Source organism: Neomonachus schauinslandi, chromosome 14, assembly GCF_002201575.2.
Source record: "Neomonachus schauinslandi chromosome 14, ASM220157v2, whole genome shotgun sequence".
Lineage (NCBI taxonomy): Eukaryota > Metazoa > Chordata > Mammalia > Carnivora > Phocidae > Neomonachus > Neomonachus schauinslandi.
This window is the reverse complement of record NC_058416.1, coordinates 67239169-67252690: the sequence shown is the minus strand read 5'-3', so window position 1 is coordinate 67252690 and position 13522 is coordinate 67239169. Positions and strand designations below refer to the sequence as shown.

Genomic DNA, 13522 nt, shown 5'->3' with positions numbered 1-13522 from the left:
CAGACCCTCCTGGCCCCCGGCTCCCATCTAGCTGGAACCTTGCTGTGCTGTGGCCGAGACCCAGCACCCAGCCGCGTGGCAGCTGGGTTCCCTGGCTCCCTTGTGGGCTGTACAGCAGCAGCCCTTTTCCTCTGGAGGGCGTTCCCACACCAAGAGGGGCTTATTCGGTATGGCTCCCCCAGACCCGTGTGTCCCTCTGCCTGGTGCTTTGGGCCGAAGCCCCCAGATTGACAGGCAGCTGGCTCAGCCCTCACAGCTGGGAGGTAGTGGGGTCTCCAGGAAGTCTGAATACGGCAGGGGGTTCGCAGGTTTGTGCAGACTTGGCCCTCATGACAGGGATTCTGTCTGGGGACCTTGTGGGCCTGAGGGGGGACCTTCTCTCCTGAGTCTGACTCCTAATGCCATCTGGAGCCCGGGCCTCTCCCTCTCTGGGCATCGCTCATAGCTGTCAGCGCGCAGCCTAGGGGGAGGCAGCTGGGGGCTTTGCAAGAGCCTCGTCTCTGGGTCACCGCTCAGAGCTTGTGTGCTGGACACAGGTGGTCAGGGTGGCATCGGCCCTCACCTCTGCAGATCCCACCTGGTGACCTTCTCTGTGGCCCTAAGCCACAACATGCCGTGCCGTGGCCCAGGCAGTCCAGGCAGGGGACTGGTGCCAGAGGAAGAGCTGCACGGGCCACGGGAGCTGGGCCCTGAAGCCCGGCTGGCAGGAAGGGTGGAGAGTGCCAGAAGCACGAGCCAAGCTGTGAGCACACTCAGCCACCAGGCTCCAGCCAGCCTCTGGCACCCAGGTCCCTGTGTCTGGGAGGGGTGCACTGCCGGACTCCGTATGGACAGCGGCAGGGAGCAGCGCCTGAGCGGGAGCAGAGGTAACCAGGGTGTATTCTCCTTCTCGCCCCCCAGAGTTACACGTTCCTGATCTCCTCTGACTATGAGCGTGCTGAGTGGAGGGAGAACATCCGAGAGCAGCAGAAGAAGTGTAAGTGGCATCTGCAAGGAGAAACTTGGAACCTCAGGGCTGGATATTCATCTCCTTCTGTGGTTTCAAGCCTTTTCTTGCTTCCCGAGGGGCTGGGCAGTGGTGCTCTTACCCAAGTGAGATGCTACGTGAGCTCTGATTCAGAAAATAAATTGGACAGGAGCTCCTGCTAGGGCCCTGCCCTCTGTGCCCGCTTTCCTAGGCCTCCCCCGCATTCCCTATACATCACCCCCACCTGCTTTCTGACCTTCCCTGTGAACTCTCCCTCTCCCTCTCCCCCAGTGCCTTCCCTAAATTCCCCACCTGCCTCCTGAACCTCCCTACTCTGATGCCTACCTGCCCCCTGTGGCCCCTCTGCGCCCTTGCCTGTCCCACCCCCAGGCCTCCCTCACCCTCTAGCAGGTGCTGATGCCAAAGGGGCCCTTGGCTGGACCCGCCTGGGCAGCCACAGTGTGCGGGCCCCACTCCCTGTCCAAGGGGCCAGCACTTGATCACTCTTAGGATAGGGTGCTCACTCTCTCTGGGATGGTCCCTTCCCTGGGTGCTTCCCTCTCTTAGCAGTTCTCTCCTCCTCTTGAGCTCAGAGCTGGCCCTGGGCCTGTCTGGCAGTCTTCAGGGATGGGAAGGCAGACCCTGCCGTAGGTCCTGGGGCTGCAGCTGCTTGGGTCCTTCCCCTGCACCCCAGCTGTATGGTTCGGGACTCCTGAGCCGTCCTTGCTGAGAGGTTCCCAGGTGTGCTGCGGGTGGCACTGTTCCGAGAGTGCCTGCAGAGAGAGCCGGGCTGAGCACTGTGTCCCGGGTGGGCTGGGAGCTCCACACGCCTCTGCCCTGTCCTGAGCTCCCATCCCTCTGGGCTTATCATCCTTGCCTGTGCTGAGCCATTTCCCCCTGCAGTGCCCCTGCATCCTGGGGGATGAGGCACTCCTGGTGCCTGCTGCCCTGCCCCGGCTCATGTCCTGGGTTTGCTTTTATAACCAGGGAACCCCAACCATTTGCAGCATGGCAGCGTCTATTCCCTGCTCAGCGCTGCAACAGAAATAAGCCCCTTTTCCTAACCTGGTGGAGACAGGGGCCCTCATTGGCGCAGGGCGGGGATATGCTGGGTGTCTGTGTGGGAAGATACTCCCGGTCATCCTCTCCCAGTTGCCTTGTGGCTGTGCTTAGGTGCAGGCCAGCTCTTATGTTTGCAAGTCTTATGCTAATTCCTCCTGCCCTCTGAGCCCAGCCTTGGCCAAGGCCACGCCTTGCTTGGCCACTTACCAGCTCCTCTCTTGGGAGCAGGTCGCCCCCTCCTGGCCACCACAGCTCATCACCAGGGTGTGGTGAAGGTCCAGCGCAGGGACATCAGAGAACACCCTCTGGGTGTCCCAGCAGTCTGAGAAGCCATGCACACTGGCTGGTTGTGATGCACTGGGTTCTACCCTCTCAGGTTTCAAAAGCTTCTCCCTGACGTCCGTGGAGCTGCAGATGCTGACCAATTCGTGTGTCAAACTTCAGACCGTCCACAGCATTCCACTGACCATCAACAAAGAAGGTGGGCTGTCCTCCCAAGGGCTGCTGTCCCTTTCTGCTGTCAGCACTGTCTTTGGGACCGTGGGTTTCTCGAAGGAATGCGTGTGCTGCTTAGGGCCTGTCAGCCTCTCCCAGGAGTGGATGGGACGGGTCGGGTGGTCTATCTCCAGCTGCTGGGTGGTTGAGGAGACCCGTGACTTCATTCCTGGTCACACGACACATCTCAGACCCTCTGTGCTCTGGGCCTGGTCCTGCTGCCCTGTCCTCCCAGCCAGGCGCTTCCTGTCCACACCTTTGGTCATGCTGCATTTTGCGTTCACTCGTGCACACACTTGCGTCCACTCATTCCCACTCACAGGTATATGCTTGTGCACATGCATGTACACGCACAACATCCATGTCACATGCCACCCCTCCGCTTTCCTGTCCTGGGAACCTTATTATGTTTCATCTCAGTCACCAGTCTGCCGTGTTGCGAACCCAACTCAGATCCTAAGGTCCCTGAGACAGAGGCTACAATGGATATGTTTCTGGCTCATGACATCACCTGGCCTCGTGCTGAGCAAATGGCAGTCACATGGTGCTCCCCTTGAGGGTTGATTTTGAAGCAGAGCCTGTCACTCACCTCCCTCTCTCAGGAGAATGGATGCTCACCTCTTTGCTCTCTTGCACAGATGATGAATCTCCAGGGCTGTACGGGTTCCTGAATGTCATCGTCCACTCCGCCACCGGCTTTAAGCAGAGCTCAAGTAAGTGCTTAGTTTGGGGAGGAAGACTGCAGGACACTGAGCTGGAGGCTGTGAGGAACCAGGGTCATGACTCAGATCATCATCAGATGCCTTGGACCCTTAACCCTGTGAGGTCCCGTGCGGGTTGACACCCGGAGTGGATCACCCGGAGTGGATCGTTGCGGGTCTCTGGTCTCTAGTCTCTAGACCAGATGTAGGAGCTGCTGAGCTGCTCCCCCTGCAGGCGGGTCTTGTCATTGCAGGCAGTGGAGTCTGCTACAGACAGGAAAATACAGGCGGTGTTCCAAGCTGTGGGCAGCAGTGCCCTGACCCAGCCAGCAGAGTAGATTTGGCTGCTGACAGCTAAACGGATTCCCTTTTCCTCCCACCCCTCCGAGGTGGGGAGCACCTTGCAGGTGCTCAAGCTGTCAGAGCAGTGGGGCTGGTTGCATTTCAGTCCAGGGCAGCACACTCTGCACCCCTCAGCATGCCACCTCCACACGAGCCCTCGGGGCCCCTGGTAGGAGGACGCAGGACAGGCACTGTGCTGCTGACCTTTCCCGCTGACGCCGCAAAGCTGACCGAGAAATCGCCGATGAGCTGCAGCCTAGAAGACAGTATTTACAAACCATATGTATATGTGTGTGTGTGTGTGTGTGTATACACATGATATGGGACTTGTATTCAGAGCATATAGAGAACTTTCAGAAACTCCGTGCAAAGGAGACAACCCAGTTTTTAAAAATGAGGAAAAGATTTGAATACACTTCACCAAAGAAATACAGGTAGCTAATTAGCACGTGAAAAGATGCTCATGGTTGTAGGGAGATGTAAATTAAAACCACAGTGAGGTCCCACTTCATACCCACCAGAATGGTGATAATCAAAAGGTGCACAGTGACAGATGTCGGTGAGGATGTGGAGAAATTGGAACCCTCAGACACTCCGCTGGGGCTGTGAAATGGCTCAGCCACTCTGGAAGACAGTTTCACAGTTTCTTAAAAGTCAAAACACACTTGTACCGTGTGATCCAGCAACCCTGCTTTTAGGTATTTCTTCTAGAGAGATGAGGGCGTGTTCGCATAAAACACACCGCATTCATCCACACAACGGAGCAGCACTCAGCAGTAGAAAGGTGCAGAGGACTGATACAGGCAGCCACAGGGATGCATCGAAAAGAGAATTATTCCCAACAAGACACCTGATTCAAAAGACTAGATGTCGTGTCATTCCACGTGTCAGAAATTTCTAGAAAAGGCACAATTTGGAGACAGCCTGGCAGGGGTTTCCTGGGGCTCAGGGTGAGAGGAAGATTGGACTGCGGTTGAACCCAAGAGGCCTTCTTGTGGGGAGAGGGCAGTGTCCTAAAACAGTGGCAGGGCTGTTTGCACAAGTGTTTAAATTTACTAAAAATCCCCAAACTTGGGCGCCTGGGTGGCTCAGTCGTTAAGCGTCTGCCTTCAGCTCAGGTCATGATCCCAGGGTCCTGGGATCGAGTCCCACATCAGGCTCCCTGCTCGGCAGGAAGCCTGCTTCTCGCTCTCCCACTCCCCCTGCTTGTGTTCCTGCTCTCGCTATCTCTCTCTCTCTGTCAAATAAATAAATAAAATCTTAAAAAAAAAAAAAAAACTGGCTTCTATTTAAAAAAAAAAAAATCCCCAAACTTACAACAGATGGGTTATGCAGTATGCAGATTATACCCCCGTAAAGTCATATGGGGACTTCATGTAAAAAGTTTTTGTAATTGTTATGTAATTGTTCCCCTGGGCGCACCTGCCCCATGCCCCCCTCACATAAATGCTGGTGTTTTCCAGGGTTCCATCTGGGCCTTCACTGCGTATACTCCCTCCTTCCTACGCCCAGGGACCTTTCCATCAACAGCGCAGATGATGCCTGGCACCTGCCTCTCCGTCCCCACTTGGCTCTCCTGGGCCCCCTCTGTTACCTTTCCATCTGTGTCCTCAGTATCCCACGTTCTAAACTCTGCATCCCCAAACTGAACCTATCACTTGGGCCCCTAAACTTGTTCCTCTTCTTTTTTGTCCTGCCCCAGTGAGAAGTGCCACCCTCCACCCCATGGCCAGGCCAGAAACCACCATCTGGTTTACTGGTCATATCAGTAAGATGACATTCTCTATCAGTGGAGTTTCCTCGTCACTGCTGGCCACCTGCCCCACCCTTCATCCAGACCCCAGCAGTGGCCTCCTCCCTGGTCCTTACCTCCACTCCCCCCATACCCCACAATTCTCCCAGCACGGAGCTGTTTTCAGTGCCCTGCCCTGGCCTGCAGCACCCTTTGCCCCAATTAAGTTGGTAAACTCAAACTGCGCAGGTGGTAGGCACTTTCCCCAGCCCCAGCCCTCTCTATGCATCGTCCTTCTTGTGGTAATGGCACATTCATCTCTGCCCAGGTCACCAGCCATGGGGCTCTGCTCACATAGAGGCTTTAGTTAGGGTTTGTCAAGGGACTAAGTGAACGCATGTTCTGAGAGGTGCTGGTTCAATTGCACCACGGGGTGGAATCATTGCATGAGGTGCTGGGGCTTGTGCTAGCCGCTGGTGTGTTGTTTTATTTTAAAAAGAAAATTAAGGGGCCCCTTAGTGGCTCAGTTGGTTGGGCATCTGCCTTCAGTTCAGGTCATGATTCCGGAGTCACAGGATCGAGCCCTGCGTCAGGCTCCCTGCAGCAGGGAGTCTGCTTCTCCCTCTCCCTCTGCTTCTCCCCTCCTCCACTCATGCTCTCTCCCTCTCACTCACTCTCTTTCTCTCAAATAAATAAAATCTTAAAAGAAGAAAATTAAGGCCACTTTTTTTCTGATTTTGAAAATGTCGGGGAACAAGAATTCCTGTGCCCCTCAAGGGTCCTTTCAGCTGGACTAAGAATCAAATTGACATGAGACCAACTAACGAGAAAATTCAGTTTAATAGCGTACATACAGGAAATCCACACAAAGATGGAAATTATAGAGCTAGTCAGGCAAAACGAGGCATATGTGTCATTCTGAACTAAGGAGAAGGGGGTAGGGGTCGGGGAGTTGAGAGGAAAGGAATGCATATCACAGGGCAATAAGAACAGATGTTTGGGGATGCCCAGGTGGCTCAGTTGGTTAAGCATCTGCCAGGGTCCTGGGATCGAGTCCCGCATAGGGCTCCTTGCTCAGCGGGGAGCCTGCTTCTCCCTCTCCCTCTGCTGTTCCCCCTGCTTGTGCCTTGCTCGCTCTCTCTCTCTCACAGATAAATAAAATCTTTAAGTAAAGTAAAAAAAAAAGAAAAAGAACAAATGTTTGCCCTGCCATACCAATGGCTCACTCAGATAAAATTTATTTTTGCTCGTAACCCTTATTTTGAGAAAGGACCCCCCCCTCCCCAATCTAGATTCTTCTGTGTAGTTAAGGCAAGGGCAAAAGTTTCTCTTCAGCTCAGAAGAATCTCCATGTCACAGTGGCCCATCTTGGGGCAGCCTGCCCTTGGCCCCCTACAAAAATAACCCCTGCTCTCATAGAAAATGCGGGTATTGTGGAAAAGCGCGGTCACCTTCCCTGTGTTGCCCTTCCACAGATCTGTACTGCACCCTGGAGGTGGACTCCTTTGGTTATTTTGTGAATAAAGCCAAGACACGCGTTTATAGAGACACAGCGGAGCCCAACTGGAACGAGGTGAGGTACTACTGGGCATGTCTTGCATGCTGGCCCTGGCAGGCAGGCCAGGATCTTGTCCTTGGGGAGAGTCTGAAACACCCCCCCGCCCCCCCCCCCCCCCCCCCCAGGGCTCCCTGATGGCTTCCCCCCCTCTGTGCCCACCCCCCCACCCCCCCCCCCCCACCACAGGCGCCGCCACCAGCATTCCACCAGCATGCCGGGAATCTCCTGGGAGGAGAGGGGGGACTAGTCCAAGAGATTCTATCTCTGTGTTCCTGAGAATCCAACCCCCCCCAGTTACAAAGAAACAGCCTATTTTGCTGGAGAAGCTTTTGGAAAACGAACTTAAAAGGGCTTTTTGTGCTGCCTTTGTTACTGCTTAGTGTTTACTTGGTAAGTTTCCATAGCGTTTTTCCTTGGAAGTTGGAATGAGCCCTGTGATCCTCTTGGTTTCTGGAAGCCTGGGGCTCTGCCAGCTGTGGCTGGGGTAGGGACCTGATTTGCCTGTCCCCGGGTATTGGGTTTGTATAGTTGGCTGCTCTGTTCTCCTTCACCTTGGAGAGCTGTTAACTCGCTTACCATCTTGCCTTGAGCCTTTGGGAGTACGGGAATGATTACTGATTAAGTCGCCACATCCGTGAGAATGCCATTTCCCAGTCTCTGGAGCAGCTGTGGCCCTCAAAGGCCTCATGCTTGAAGATGTGGGTGGGGGCATACCTCCCACCCCCCTGCAGAAGCAGCAGCTAAGTCCCACCTGGCTGCCTGGTCCACCTCGGGTCATGTGGCTCGTGAGCCCCCAGCTCTCCTTTCTTGGTGTGCCCTACTCTGATCGTCAGACTCGATGCCTTAGTAGGACTGGGGCACGGGGAGCCCATAGGATTGCCCGGGCATGATAGCCCTGGGCGTCCCTGCAGAAAGGGTGGGGGCTGCCACGGCAAGGGAGCAGCACAGCCAGATGGAGCCACCAAAGGCTTTGCAGGGAGCAAGAGGGCCGTGACTGACAGGGGCAGTGAGGGAGGGGTCCTGGACACAGCACAAAGGGTTCAGGTGAGGGCCAGCAGCGGAGGCTCAAGGAACCAAGGCACGGAGGGTTCCAGACCAGCGGGTCACCTGGTGGCCGGCCTGCGTGTGCATCTGGATCGTCCAGGAGTGTTGCATGTTCCTGGCATATGCGCCCTCCCCACCCCGATGCAGGCTCAGAAATCTCTCCTTTTTTCTTTTCCATCACCCTCTTCCCATTTCCCCACCACAAACCTGTGCCTGCGACAGCACTGGTGTGAAATGCAGAATTTACCGAAGATATCCTGGGGCGATGGGGGAGGAAGTTATCACCGCACATCCCACAGCAGGCAACTCGGAAGCCTACAAGAACAGTTCTTTCCTCTCTCCTGTATCACCTCCCTGGGTCGATTTTTTTTTTTCCCCTTTCAAATAGACTGACTTTTTAGAGCAGCTTTAGGTCCACAGCTTTAGGTCCAGAGCAGAAAGGACAGAGATGTCCCACATACCCACTGTCCCCAAACATGCACAGCTTCCCCCACTAATCGGTGATCCTGCACTGACACATCATTATCACCCGAAGTCCATAGAACATCTGCACTTGTAACCAGCACCCCTGAGCTTCTGATGTAGGTGGTGTGGGGACTGTCCTTTGACATTCTGGCTTAGGGAGTTTGGATTAGGTGTTAGAGGCATTCAGAGATTCCAGAAGCATCCAGACTGGGCCATAGTGGGGTGCTCACAGGGAAGTAACTTCTGAGGGTCTTTGTCGCAGGACTAAAGCGGAGAGGGTCTCAAGGCATGGGTCCTCCTGGGGCAGCAAGGAAGCCATTGGACCTGTCTGCTAGTGAGAGACTTTCTTTCTTTCTTGGGACTTCAGGAATTTGAGATCGAGCTGGAAGGCTCCCAGACCTTGAGGATACTGTGCTATGAAAAGTGTTACAACAAAACGAAGATCACCAAGGAGGATGGCGAGAGCACAGACAGGATCATGGGGAAGGGCCAGGTCCAGGTAAGGGCACCACCCTCCTCTGCCCCCCCTCATATACCTGCCCCTGGACCTGCCCACACCCTCCTCCGGATGTTCCCACTTCTTTCCCCAGTTGACCTTCTGGGACACGGAGATGGCCTGGCTCCAGGGATTGGGGGCAGGTGCCCCTGGACTTGCAAAGGGACCCTCACAGGTCCTTTCCTGCCCCTCTCTGTGTTTGAGTGTCTTGTCCCCAAAAGAAGTTCAGTTCGGCTTGTTCTCACAGCAGGGGCCTCAGTTTCTCCATGGCCTTGTGTTTCCTGTGGCTCACCTGTGCAGTTCTGTGCCCCATTGGGGGGAAGCCCTGATATCCATGTTCCTTACGGGCCTCTTACCAGACCCAGCCGAGCAGGTTCCTCTCTGCCCTGCCCTGGGGGTGGCCACTGACTGCTCCCACTCCTCTCCGACCCTCGGACCCTCTGGTAAAGCCCCCAGCAGGAGTGGGCTGGGCATTCCAGGTGTCTGTGGGAGAAGGGGGCTCTCCATGAAGCCCCACCTCCCTTCTCTGAGGCCAGGAAGTAAAATCCTTTTGTGCTGAAATACTGAGCATCAGGGATGAAAGAGAGAAGGAGGGTGACTCACCCCTGAGTAATTTTGTCCTCTGAGTAATTTTGTCTTCTGGTGGGGGGTGTGGGGCACATGCTCATCCTTCAGAGGAGCAAGTCCTCACTTAGTGGGGGCTCCAGACCCCCTCTCTGTTTCACCAGGTTCTCAGGTTCTGGTTCCCCAGGTTTTCACGGCTGTCTAATTTCCCACCCTGGAAGCTTATTAGGGAATTCAGTGGCTCAGGGCCTCCAGGGACCCCTCCCACCCTGTACCTTGAGACCAGGTCTAAAAGCAAAAATGCTCCTCTGACTGCCTTATTCCTACCCTCCCCGACCTGCCTTCTAGCAGACGCCACCCCATACCCCGCACCTTCCCAGGAGAGCAGGCCCAGGGCCTCAGCCGCCCCCACAGACAGGACCTGGGGCTGGACTCTACTGAAGTCAGGGGTAGGACCGGCCTGGGGCAACACTCCAGTGAGTCCACTAAGGTTTGGGATGCACATTGGGGATCAGTGGGGCAGCCTTATCTGACATAGGGAAAGCAGGATTATTGGCCCCTCTCTCAGATGGTATAACTGGGGTGCAGGGGGTTCCCAAACAGACTTCAGCTACTCACCGCTGATAAAATCCGAAGGCAGAGAGACGAGAGATGGTGAGACAAGAAAGGGATTTACTTCAGCGAGGCCACCACCAGGAAGACAGCAGGCTAGCGTCTCAAAGACGGTCTCCAAAGTGCTAAAAATTCTTGCAGGTTTATAGAAGGAAAGTGTGGGACAAAGGTTGGTGGGTGCCGGCAGGTGGGCAGTGAAGGTCAGGTGGAGCATTGTCTTGGGGTCAGTCACGTGGGGTCTTGCCGAATTCCAGGCAGTCCTTACTGCTTGAGGGGATAGCTTCGGTTCTCATCACAGATTGCTTTGCCCGCAGGGTCTTTTGCCTGAGTTAAGAGATAAGCTGGAAAGAAGAACGTAGTCAATGAGGAAGTGCGGACTGAGGTCGAAATGAAGGTGGTTGAAATCCTCTGTCAATGGGCATGGTCTTCTTTGAGGGCCAGCTGCTGGTCCAGGGCCACCCGGTAGATGTCCTGGACCTGGGTCCTACCTGTAGCTTAGATGCTGAGGGAGAAGGGGATGGTTCCTCCTTGCTCCCCATCAGCCTGGTACACCATTGAGCCAGCTGTAGGGGTCTCGGTAGCAAAGGGCTTCTGGATAGAAGAAACAGAAATGCAAGCCAGCGCTTTTCAGCTATTCCACTTTCGGGGTCCTATCCAGGGATCTTTGACAAGCCAGGTCCCTTCCCCAGCCATGAGCTGGGCATGGGCCCCACCATGACAGATGCGTGTGCCCACTGCGAAGTTGGGGTGGTGTCTGGGGGTGGCTTGCATGCTCAGTGCGGACACTCACCACTCTGCAGCTCATGTGCGTTGACGCCCCAGTGTCCTTGAGCTCCAACCCCATATGTCCACATAGATTCCGTTCACTTTGTTGGCTTGATAGAGAATCCCATGGATTGAGTCAGCCATATCAAGGGGCTCTTCTGCTCTTGATGGACACTAAGGGGTTTCCCAGCTTTTGCTGTTCTGTGAGCAGCTGGTGCTGGACATCTTTGAGGACTGACATGTTTTGGCACCTAGTGGGCAACAGTCACGCTCGGGCCCTTTGAGTTTTCAGACTCTGCTCTGCTGCTCAACAACTAATGTGTTCCCCTTGCTCCCCCCCCCCCCCATTTGCATCTGCCCCCCCCCCCCGCGCCCCCCCCCCCCCCCCCCCCCCTGCCCCCCCCCCCCGCCCCGTCTCGCAGAGAGCCCCAAGGCAAGCTAAGGATGCACACGGACTGGGTGTCCGGCTCCTTTTTTCAGTCCATCACACAAGACTAAGGGAGGCTCAGATTCCACCGACCTTTGACTCGACTCATCCAAATCCTCCAATGCTAGAGTTCTGGGGTGGTAAGATTTGAACCACAGCCTCTGAGCACTGTCACTGGATAACTGGGCGTCTCAGTGGAAAAGAGAAAAGAAAGGATACTCATCCTCTTCTTTCATTCTGTCGAGCCTTCTCTGGAAACCCTTTGCCATGATACTACTGGACATGAACAAAATACTCCTTTATGAGCACAGCCTGTGCTCTTAGACACACCGGGGGTGCCAGGTGAGCACCCTGCCCTGTCCCGGGGAAGAGGAGAGCAGTGGGGTCGTGGGGGCTGGCTTGGGGCATCTCTGAGCTTCAGCTGTTCTCTGCCCCTTTCTGCCCTCTGACCCCAGTCTGCATTTCCCCATGCAGGCGCTCTGAGGGGAGCTCCTCAGCAAACACTCTCCCTTCCTGTTCCTTCCAGTAGGACAAGATAGGACAGGAGTGGAGGACATGGACTCCATTAAAAAAAAAAAAAGGGGCGCCTGGGTGGCTCAGTCGTTAAGCGTCTGCCTTCGGCTCAGGTCATGATCCCAGGGTCCTGGGATCGAGCCCCGCATCGGGCTCCCTGCTCCGCGGGGAGTCTGCTTCTCCCTCTCCCACTCCCCCTGCTTGTGGTCCCTTTCTCTCGCTGTCTCTCTAATAAATAAATTAATTAAATCTTTAAAAAGGGGCGCCTGGGTGGCTCAGTCGTTAAGCGTCTGCCTTCGGCTCAGGTCATGATCCCAGCGTCCTGGGATCGAGCCCCACATCGGGCTCCCTGCTCCGCGGGAAGCCTGCTTCTCCCTCTCCTATTCCCCCTGCTTGTATTCCCTCTCTCGCTGTGTCTCTCTCTGTCGAATAAATAAATAAAATCTTTAAAAATAAATAAATTAATTAAATTAAAAAAAAAAAAAGAAATTGTATATGACCTTGTTAGAACATCAAGGTTGACTATATTCAGCTGGATACCTGTATCCAGGTATAGGGACCACTGCAGTGGGGTTTTGCAGCAGGGGAAAGAGATGGAGCCCAACTCTGAATATGACAATGAGAGAGGGAATTTATAGCCAAAGAGCGGGCTGTGGGGGGTCATCAGTTGGAAGTTACTAAAGGGAAACATCGGGGGTAAAGGGGGATTCTGGCTAAACCAACCTAATGGGTTCCTTGCTGAAAGCAGGCTGGGGCAATCAGACATCACCCAGCGGTGGTGGGGAGCGAGGAGTCTGGTCGCTTGTCAAAGGTAATCAGCTATCAAAGATATCGGGGTGGTTCTTGCTAAAATTGGGCGCTCGGGGACATTCCCAAGAACGAGGTTTGGCTGGAAAACAACTCAGAGGAGCCTGACTGGTGTGGCCCAAGGGAGACCCTCTGTCCACTCCCTCAGCCCCAGTGCACCTCCTGTGAGTTGGGGCAAGTCGTCACTGCCCGGATAAACGTATTTCCTCACGTGTAAACTGGGGCCAGGGGCCACGGAGCCGGGCGCGGGGGTCTTCAGTGGCCACTGCTGCTATATTACTCAGTCTCATTACTGTTGGTGGAGAAGGCGGACTCTGGTTCCACCCCGTCATCCGGGTCTGCTTCCATGGCTGAGTGAGTGGGAAGCCTGGCCCCTGAGCCATCATTAGCCAGGAGGGAATCCCAGCATGACACAAGGTCCGTTTGTGACTCACACAGAGTAGGCAGTGGCTGGCCCTGCCCCTGGAGACCCCCATTCCCGGTGGGGCCTGTTTATGAGCCGGCATCCCCAGGATCAAGAAAGCAGGAAGTCAGAGGAGGAGCGGTGATGGCCCCCTGTGGCCCCAGCCAGGCCTCCTTCCGCCTCCCCCAACACCCCCCCCCCGACACTGGGGCACACCTAAGGGAGGGAGTCCATGACTCTGAGTGGGGGCTTTTCCCAACAATATCAGGCCCCTTCCAAGTATGCCATGTGGGAGGGACATAGAGCCCTGCCCGTCCTGTTGCTGGGGTCAGGGTGGGGGGGTGGGAATAGCATGGCCTTCCTCCCTCCGCCAAGTGCTTCCCACCCCCCAACCCAATATGTACATTGACTCATAAGCTGAGTGTAAAGCCCTTCCTGTGAGGTGGGGAAGGTGCAGCACCCCAGGAGTGTCTACGGGGGGCCAGGGAGAAGTCCACAGCTGACCAGGAGGGCAGAGGCCGGGGAGGCCCCTCTGAGGGGCCAGGGATGGAAATAAAGTCTCCAGCAAA

At 55.3% G+C, this 13522-nt stretch overlaps 1 protein-coding gene across 3 annotated transcripts in view; it reads left to right on the top strand.

Moving 5' to 3' along the window:
* Window positions 1-13522, top strand: part of BCR (BCR activator of RhoGEF and GTPase) — a 127960-nt gene that overhangs the window by 99575 nt on the left and 14863 nt on the right. For 2 of the 3 annotated variants that reach the window (XM_021687856.2, XM_021687857.2), the window contains 5 exons: window positions 901-976; window positions 2406-2510; window positions 3163-3237; window positions 6775-6872; window positions 8734-8865. In XM_021687856.2, coding sequence (XP_021543531.1) covers window positions 901-976; window positions 2406-2510; window positions 3163-3237; window positions 6775-6872; window positions 8734-8865 — 486 coding nt within the window. The remainder of the gene's footprint in view (window positions 1-900; window positions 977-2405; window positions 2511-3162; window positions 3238-6774; window positions 6873-8733; window positions 8866-13522) is intronic. The other variant, XM_044921273.1, reaches the window with a different exon arrangement.